General features: G+C 43.8%; 1 protein-coding gene across 1 annotated transcript in view; it reads right to left on the reverse strand.

Annotated features, from left to right (window-relative positions):
• The window catches only part of LOC134455296 (uncharacterized), a 28,511-nt gene that overhangs the window by 18,500 nt on the left and 11 nt on the right, over positions 1–10,000 (reverse strand). Inside the window, exons 1-6 of the mRNA XM_063206317.1 lie at positions 9,984–10,000; positions 8,626–8,805; positions 7,655–7,879; positions 5,886–6,012; positions 2,642–2,841; positions 1,220–1,432 (exon numbers count right to left, since the gene is read on the reverse strand). The exon at positions 9,984–10,000 is cut by the window's right edge and continues 11 nt beyond it. Coding sequence (XP_063062387.1) covers positions 1,220–1,432; positions 2,642–2,841; positions 5,886–6,012; positions 7,655–7,879; positions 8,626–8,805; positions 9,984–10,000 — 962 coding nt within the window. The remainder of the gene's footprint in view (positions 1–1,219; positions 1,433–2,641; positions 2,842–5,885; positions 6,013–7,654; positions 7,880–8,625; positions 8,806–9,983) is intronic.

The following is a 10,000-nucleotide window of genomic DNA, read 5'->3' on the forward strand; positions in this document are numbered from 1 at the left end:
CCGCAGAAGAGGTAGCCCAAGTTATGTCAACAATTAACACAGTGTAACATGATTGTAACAACCATGATTAGCCCATAATGAATCCAGAAGTTGCCCAAACAGTTTCAGGTCTAAGGTCCTGTTCTGTAGAATGTTTGGGAAACAGCGAGAGGATTCATGTAGGTATGTTTGGGAAAACGTCGGCCTCCTGATGAAATATGCAACGCGCCAAATCACATTTGTAACAGACGGCGGCATGGAACAGAACAGCGGTCATGGCCAGGGAGGAAAAAAAAGTTTGTGGGTGAATTCCAGCAAATCTGCCACTTATAGCCTTCTGCACAGCAATAATAACAGGGTGCACAGTAATGTCTTATGCGGCGGTAAACAGGATTGTGTTTAATGACACCTCCAGAAAAGTGTTATTACTTACACGGATACAATCTCCGACCCAAAGAAGCAGTTTTCACTCACAATAGGCTACCAGTGTAATACGATTTGATAATGTCTTGCAATGATAGTTGGGCTTTAATGGTGGTCTTAACAGTTTGAAAACACACATGAACTAATGAAAATCAGTAGCCTACTAATGGAGGAAAAATGACCGGAGATGCAGAGTTTTCCAAGTAAGGAATCTGAATGAATCGCTTCCGGATGACTGCAAGCATGTTCAACTGCTGCGCTGGGAGACGCACAGTTAAAGCGACAGTACACTTTTTAGTCCATGCGGTAAATTATGCTCTCGGCATGGTAAGCTAATTATTTTAACTTCCCTACATAATATTCATAATTTTAAACATTTTTAAATATTTGGTTTAGCTTACTGTGGAATGTTCATTAAAATGTGATTAAAAAAATAAAAATAATTATAGCCGAAGCGTGACAGCCGCCAGTTCCACATGCCCCCCACCATCACCCCAGGACCTGCCCCCCAAAATGTCTGTGCACGCCAGTGTTTGTGTGCATGTGTATGTGTGTGTGTGTGGTGTGTGTGTGTGTGTGTGTGTGTGTGTGTGTGTGTGTGTGTGTGTGTGTGTGTGTGTGTGTGTGTGTGTGTGTGTGTGTGTGTGTGTGTGTGTGTGTGTGTATACACGTGTGTGTATGCGTGCATGTGTGCGTGCGTGTCTGTGTGTGAGAGTGACTGTGTGTGTGTGTGTGCATGTCTGTGCGTGTATGTGTGTGTGTGCGCATGTGAGTGTGTGTGTGTGTGTGTGTGTGTGTGTGGTATGCCTGACTGTACCTTCAGTTGATGTAGCAGAGCTCCCACAGGGGAAGCAGGCGGTCTGCGCAGGCAGGTGGTTAAAGGTTCCGTTTGGGCACAGCCGACACCCCTCCTCTCCCCCTGCTCCCACGCTCTCCCCATAAGAGCCAGGGGGGCACGGCACGGGGCTGGGAGACCCAGGGGGGCAGTAGTGTCCCACAGGACAGGGGTGGCTGGAGTAGCCCTCAGCCGCTGTGGAGTCCAGAACAAGGAGGGCAGATTTATCCATATAGCACGATTCACACCAAGGTACTGCACTTAAAGTGCTTGCTTCACTATGCACATGGAAGTACATTGAACATTGAAGCACAGATTTACATATACAGCATACAAACACTGTGCTTTAAGTGTCAACAAATAAGCGGTGGTACTCTCCTAAAAAAAATCAATATTGAAATGCACCATCATATACAGCTACACTGTAAAATGTCCCAGTACTCTATAGGCTAAACATGAAAAAAAAACAAGAAGGGGCGTGTCAGGGGCATTAAGGGACACACATGGGCAATTACAAACAGAGGAAGTCGTTATTGATCACCTGGATTAGACGATTTACTACAAGACCATCTTGCCAATTACAACTAATTATTGACATTGATCGCTAAAGCCCTGACGCAGGTGGACTTGTCCATTAACGGATATTGATCATTAAAGTTGTAAATTCTACAGGCAGTGTCATGCACTTGCACTGACTAACAAAGCAGGCAAAACCACCACCCTCCTTATTTCTATGTTAATCAATGGATCAGCTTGACAGACAAGGAGACAAGATCATTAGCGTAATCAACAACACGAACTCGGAAGTCAATGTGCAGTAAGTCAACTGCTGGTAGCAGAGGAGTCGTTAAGAGGCGTAAAGTGTGACTGAGTCACCAGTACATAGGGGGCCCACACACAGCCGATTTATGAAAGTAAATGGCAGGGGGGTCCATTGGAGCTGACTGTACATTGGCCCCCTGGTTGGCAGTAGCTACATGGGAACAGTGGAGTCCAAGCTAAGGGGGGCACCTTATCACCTTGTGTGTACCAGTTGGGTCACTTGAAGCTACGTTCACAAACATCACTACTAGTTACTCGATCAGCGAGAGAAGTCAATAGAATGTCTGTGTTCCAGCGAGGCGAGGGCAGTACAAGCCATGCAATGTGGGCTGACTCCTAGAAAAAAAATATGTTAACTTCGAGGCGAGGCGAGGTGAGGTGAGTAAGCGAGTCACCAATTGGAATGCATCAGTTTGAATTATTGACAGTTAACTTCTGGCCAAGGACGTCTACATAATCATGGCAGTAGCTACATGGAACAGTGAACCCAAGCTTGTGTGTACCATAATTCTGGAAAAAAACTACTAAAAATATCACACGGTGCACCTTTAAGGCTAATCTGGTCATGTTAGTGGTGCTTACCGGAAGAGCAGTGGTACCCAGGAGGGCATTGCAGGCAGGTCAGGATGGAGGGCGCTGGGGCGCGGTAGGTGCCCGCTGGGCAGGGTTGGCAGGAGCGCTCCAGAGACGCCCGCGGGCCGGTGGTGTTGACGGGCATGAAGCCACCGGGGCACGACAGCATCACCGCACTCCCCATGGGGCAGAAGAACGGGAACAAACACCTGCACATAAAGAGCAAACATTAAAAAACGTAGGCTAATATCAACAAATAAACTAAAACTTATTTATAAATTATATGCTAGTGCTAAGAGATTGGCTTAAAAAGAAAATCATACTTGCACTCGCACTCAAACCTCAAACACACACAGACACACACACACACACACACACACACACACACACACACACACACACACACACACACACACACACACACACACACACACACACACACACACACACACACACACACACACACACACACACACACACTAATTAAGATACGGGAATCATAGTCTATAAATAAACACTTGAAATCTCACATATTAATCTACAGCAACAGTTGTGGGTAGCATTAAGTTTCACTTTGGAAATGCAACTTGATAAGAGGATCAGCTTATCGCGTCTAGCCAATAGGCCTCACCCTTACCTTATGGTCAGATTAAACCGCAAGATTCATAAACACTTTGTCATGTTGAGATTAACCCATTTTAGCCTGGAGACACATACAGTTGAGGACGATATTATTAGCCCCCCTCCTGAAATTAGACATTTCTCTTGATTTCTCAGTAAGAATTACCATTATTCACCGTTTCTGTTATTCTGGAAACAAATACACTGATGGAGGTAATGTTCAATGAGTTGAATTTGGATTTTTCTATTGTTACGATGAGTTTAAACAAAAAAGGGCAAAAATGACAAAGACAAAATTATTAGCCCCCTGATCATTAATAGTCAATATGGCGCCATTTATGAACCAAAACTGACAACAGGCTCTGATAAGTTGCTACCTAAGTTGGCTCGTGCCCCACTAGGGATTTTGGCCCATTTCTTTACTGCAAAGTGTTCTAGCTGGTCCAAATCGCATGGATGCTGAGCATAGACATTAACCACAGACTCTCAGTGGGATTGAGGACTGGACTATGAGCGGGTGATTCCAATATCATGGTTTTAGTGTCCTTGAAGAACCTCTGAACTAATCTAAATGTATGTTTTGGGTTACAATGTTGTTGGAAGACCCAGCAATCCAGATTCAGACCCAGACTTCCTGTGTCTGAGGCTGAATAACAGGCTAAACGTGATGCCCTTCCACTATGTGTAACTGTGGAAACTGCTTAGCCTCATTATACCAAAGAAGCATTGGACACCTGCCTAGATGATTGTTATTGACCTGGCCTCACCTGGAGGTTTTTTCCCCCCCAAGAAAGACAGTTGATAGGGCTTGTCATCATATTGGGCTTTGGGGCCATCATCACAGAAGAACCCCTTTACTAAAGGCAGTGCATATCAGAGTGTTATTGAGCTTTGCCTGTGAACATTTGAAAGTCAAAAATGAGTTTTGAACGTCTCTGCTTTCATCTGACGATATTCAATTGCACCTGCTTTGATGCATGAATTCTGCTTCTGACAGGTGAAGAAAGGGATAGGCCTTGAATCGTTATAAGATGGTTTCCACAATTAAACATGGTGGTGGATGCATCATTCTGTGGCAGCCTCAGCCACAGGAATCCTTGTTTGGGTGTACGGCACCATAAAAACTGAAAATTATGATAGAATGTGGAAAGTGACCTTGCAAAAATATGCTCATAGAGGGAGTTAAGATCTTCACTGGATCTTTCAATAAGATAATAACCCTAAACTTGCATCCAAAATAGTTCAAATGTTCTTCAAGGATACTAAAACCATGGTCATGGAGTGGTTCAGACCTCAATCCTTTAGATAGTATTTGAAGAGTGCTGAAAATGAATGTCCATCCTCAACATCCATGCAATTTGGACCAGCTTAACTATTTGCAATGAAAAAAATGGACCAAAATCCCTGGTAGGACATGTGCCAACATACTTAACAACTAATCAAAGTGCCTGGTGTCAGTTTTTGTTCATAAATGGCACTGTATTGACTATTAATGATAAGGGGGCTAATAATTTTGTCCTTGCCATTTTTACACTTTTTTGTGTAAACTCATTGTGAAAATGGAAAAGTCCAAATTTAACTTATTGGATACTATCTCCATGGTGTATTTGTTTCCAGAATAACATACATTTATTAATAATGATCATTCTCAATGAACAATGAAGAGATATGTCTAATTTCAGGAGGGGGGAAAATAATATCGTCCTCAACTGTATACGCTGCATGCAGGCTCTTGAGATTTCTATGAAACACGTGGGTACGTTAGAGCTGAATGAGCACATTCTAATACAAAATGAGAGTCCTAGATTTTAAATGCATGTTATTTCATGTTTGTATGTGCTTCGGAGGCTGAGATATTTAATATTTAATAGGCAGAGGGCACCCTTTCCCAAAAAGGGCTTAGGTCAAAATGGGTTAAGCAGTCAACTCTGAAGTGTTACCTCAACACTCACAGAGTATGGCCAACTAGAAGTGTGCTACATTTGATTCTCTGAGTGTTGAATTAACACGGCAAAGTGTGCTGTGTATTAGACATGAAAAACGAGCAGGAAATCGGAGTGCTTCAGGATCTTCACTTTATTTTCTTGGTGCTCATCAGTGTAGGGGCTCTCCAATTTATTCAGGGTAGAGGAAATCCGAGACACTGAAGGTTACAATGGTTGTACTTTTTACACGTTTCGGCACTTGTGGCCTTCTTTCATTGCGTAAAAAAATCTAAAAACTGTAACCTTGAGTGCCTCGGATTTCCTCTACCCTGAACATGTATTTACCCGGATCCCACCGCACTCTCGATTAAAAGGTGCCAAACATAAACAAAAACTGTGTAAAATTGAAAGAAAAATGTCTGCACACTTAAATCCCCTTTGTGTTCTTTTTAATGATAGACATTTTTCTTTCAACTCTACCCTGAACATGAAAGTATGGGTGTAAAGAGAGAGGGCTGACGCGAACACAACATGTCGGCTTGATGTCCATGTTTAAATAAAGGACTTTTAAATCGGACTTCAGAGTGCCTCGAACCCTCTCTCTTAACCTCAATTTTGCATTTCTAGATACTGATGAACACCTGAAGATTTGTAGGAAATCACCACCCCTCTCTACACATGAAAGTCTGGGTGCTTTGGGGGCTGACCTTTGCTCTGGGTTACTGTAGGTGTGGGAGCCTGGGGGACACATGTACCCCTCGGGACAGGCTGGAGGCTCCCCAGTCCGAGGGCCACAGTAGTGACCCGCCTCACACACACTCTCCTGGGCAGAGCCTGGGAATAAATACAGTATGGGGATAAGACCATCAAGGTTTGACACTTTTCATCATGTCCCGGAACATACTGCCATATGTGTATGTGGGTCAGTGATGTTTCAGCAGTACCACACGTCAGGGCGGCGCAACGACAGCCAGTGCCACCACAATTATATGGATTTTTGCTTGTTTGTTTGTTTGTTTTTAGTGGACTATCTTAGAGGCATATTCTTTGCAGTATATCAACCACCAATTACTAATTAATTTATGGGCATTACATTCTGTTACTCCGCCTGACGTCTGAGCCCAGAAAAAAACATCCTTCACCCAAATCCAACATGTCGCACAATGTGACACAGTGATTGAGGAGTTCAGAAAGTGGCAGATTTGATTTCTGTACAGGTAGAAAAACCGGATGTGTCAAAATAAGAGGCAAATTTCTGATGTGATTTTAGATTCTACATTTGATACCTTTGAGGAAAATACAGGTGTGCGGTAGGAGGACAGAATGACCACACTACACTCACTGCAACCACTGGCTCAACAGAGCACGCCTTGCATAGCTGTGGCAGGAACGGGTAGCACACTCATCCTCACTGGCTTGCAATGCATTTGTCCATTTGGCATCGTTTACCGACACACACACACAGACACGGGCATATTCCCTGGGAAACGCTCGACCCGGGCATCAGCGCTCCTCTTAATGGGCCGAGACAAACGAGCTCCGCTAATTAGAATTCAATATGGCCACCGGGGCAGGGCCAAGGTCACCCCGTAACGAGATGTTTCTCGCGAAATAATCAACACGCTCCTCGTGGACACATGACTGGCTGGCTGGGAATGTAAAGGAGAGGAGGCTGAAGAGCAGCAGCGGGGTAACGTCAGGACACGCACGCACACACGCACGCACGCACGCACGCACGCACGCACGCACGCACGCACGCACGCACGCACGCATGCACGCACACAGCTTCTGGTGTCTGACTGACTCTGTTTGACACGTCCACAAAAGGCCATGGACAGATTGCAGATAATCAGCTGTGGCCTGTCTACGTATCTGTCTCCAAGAGCCCTGAGACCACCATGCCAACTGTCTTCCAGCCAAACAAACAAACAATATTTATAGGACCCAGATTTGACAGCTGCTTACACTCTGCAAATGAAGAGGGTTTTTTTTGTCAAGGCGAGATATATTTCACAGTTGGTTCAGACAAATTTGATAGTTTTCCGAGGGAAACCTTGGGGGAGAAACTATCTCGCTAGACATTTCAGTAATTTTTGCTAGGATATCTGACAGTGGAGGACTGAATATTTCATGGGCGATCAAAAGTCATTTGATATTTCCTCCCTTGTGTTTCCCTTGCCCTTGGCCCATGTCAAGAGTTTCTGTCATGCCTGGAAATCAATCTGAAGATATGTGTTGCCAAGGCAAAATACTATAACTTCACTTTCGCATGTGGTGAAAATGTATTATTTTTGGAACTAGAAACATGTGAGCAACATCATTGATAGGGGGATTGACTGATTGCTTATTTCATTGAGCAATTAATTGATTGACTGATTGGTTGAATACTTGGTTGATGAATCTATTATTGATTTATTTCTGGAGTGGAATGTCTTCTTTGATTCCAGTCTTACAGTGGACCAGGAAGTGGATTCACCTGTGGGGCACTGGTAGGAGGCTCTACAGGGGATGCCAGCAGTGTTGGGCAGCCCAGAGGTGCGGGGACTGGGGCAGTAGGTGCCAGGCTCACAGGGGCTGCAATGGGCGGCACCAGAGGCTCCTGGTTGAGTCCTAAATGTGCCTGCAGGGCACAGTACCGGTGGACCAGACCCACTGCACCAGAACCCGGGTGGGCAGGGAAACCCGGAATAATCAGTCAGTCCTACATGCAGAGAGTGTGAGAACACAGACAAGAATATGGATATCGCAGTTAAAGGATATGGTCATCTCTAATCTCTCAGTAGGTGGGCATCAGAGTTGACCTGGCTCCATTGAAAACCTCATGTTGTGCATATGAGCGTTTGTGCATTTGTAAGATTACCTTATTCCAATAATATCTACTGTAGAATACATTTATGAAAGATTTATATCTGAATAAATAATGTATTTAAATAAAACTGCTGGAGTAATGGCCCCTGCTGTGGCTCAAATGTTCAAGGCAATGACTGGTATGATTCTGGACCAAGCTCTTTTCCCGATCCTCCCTCATCTTTCTCTCCCACTTGCTTCCTGTCACCATCTCACACTGTCCTATCAGATAAAGGCATAAAATCCCTTACAATATACGCATATTATGCGTACATATATTTTTATTTGAAGTAAGCAAACTTCCATGCCATGGTATTTGATGTCAAACTATGATATACTGTATCTCTTCTCAGTAGTGTCTAACAGTAGTTACGCTAGAATTTGTCATTTATGCATTTATGTGCAGAAAATTACAAATGGTCAAAATAACACAAGAGATGTTGCAATGTTTGCAGACCTCGCAAAATGCAAATTAAACAAGATTGAACACATACTTCTCCATAGCAAAAACGGAAAAACAGCAAATTTCGAAGTATTTTTTTCTGCAGCTGTACGTATCAGAGCAATCCCACATCAGCCTGACAGACGGACACAGCTTACCTGTGGAGTTGCAGAGAGATCCAGGAGGGCAGGGCGGGCAGTCTCCTTTGCTCCCCGCCCCTGGGGTGCCTCTGTAGGTGAACATGGGACACCTCCTGGGCCCTGGTCTGCCCCCTGACTCGTAGTCCGCTATGCCGTCACAGTAGTGTCCCACGGGGCAGGGGTGCAGGACAGGGTCTCCTGTGGGAGGTCATGCGTAGTAGGACAAAGGTCATTACAGGATCGCTACAATCAAAGGCGCTCTGAAAATGAAAAATGTTTTACATGCAACTGAGATAAAGCCCTGAGACTGGCTTAAATGCAAAATGTGCATGTTTCGGACATGGTTCAATAATATTTTTTTTAGTAAGAGAATCAGTCAGAGAGGCATTTTCTACTTTATCACAATGGGATGGCTTCATCTAAATCTCCATCTTGAATTACTGAGTGTCATCTCTTGTGCCAGCACAGTGAAAAATATCAATAGATCGTTAAAAAAAATCACAAGAAATCAATATTTATATGTAATAATGCTTCTGTTTTTTAAATCATGAATATAATGTTCTTCCTAAATTCCCTCTAGCGAAAACAAGTCCTTAATACATTATTTACAGCACACTATATTCATGACACATTATACTTTTGTTAGGGAAAACATTTCTTTTGCATACAAAGTGCATATATTAATGATTTAAAAAAAAAACCTTAAATACAGCCAGACCGTGTAAGATTAACTGGAGCGGATAACTGTTAGTCTATAATATATACATTTTCAGCATTTTTTGCAAACATGGCAAAAATTCAAGTGAGTCATCGTGCCCTAGGGTTGGCTTTGTTAATGTGTGTTTATCTGTTTATTTGTTTGGTGTTTGTTTACCCTCTTTGCACCTGTGCTGAGGTGGACACACACACACACACACACACACACACACACACACACACACACACACACACACACACACACACACACACACACACACACACACAAACACACATGTACACACATCAAAACACCAGCCGAGATGAAACATGTTTATCCATTTATTTGTTTGGTGCTTGTTTACACACACACACACACACACACACACACACACACACACACACACACACACACACACACACACACACACACACACACACACACACACACACACACACACACATACACACACAGACAGACACACACACACACACACACACACACACACATAAATATACAGTACACACACATAAATAAATACATATACACACATACTTATGTGTGTGTTTACCCTCTTTGCACCAATGCTGAGGTGGACATGGCAGGCAGTCGCTGATGTTCTGAGCTCCGGGAGTTTCACGTACTGTGTGCTCAGGGCAGGGCTGAGGACGTGACGTACCCTCCTCACAGTAGAAA

This window comes from Engraulis encrasicolus, chromosome 9, assembly GCF_034702125.1.
Source record: "Engraulis encrasicolus isolate BLACKSEA-1 chromosome 9, IST_EnEncr_1.0, whole genome shotgun sequence".
Taxonomy (NCBI): Eukaryota; Metazoa; Chordata; class Actinopteri; order Clupeiformes; family Engraulidae; genus Engraulis; species Engraulis encrasicolus.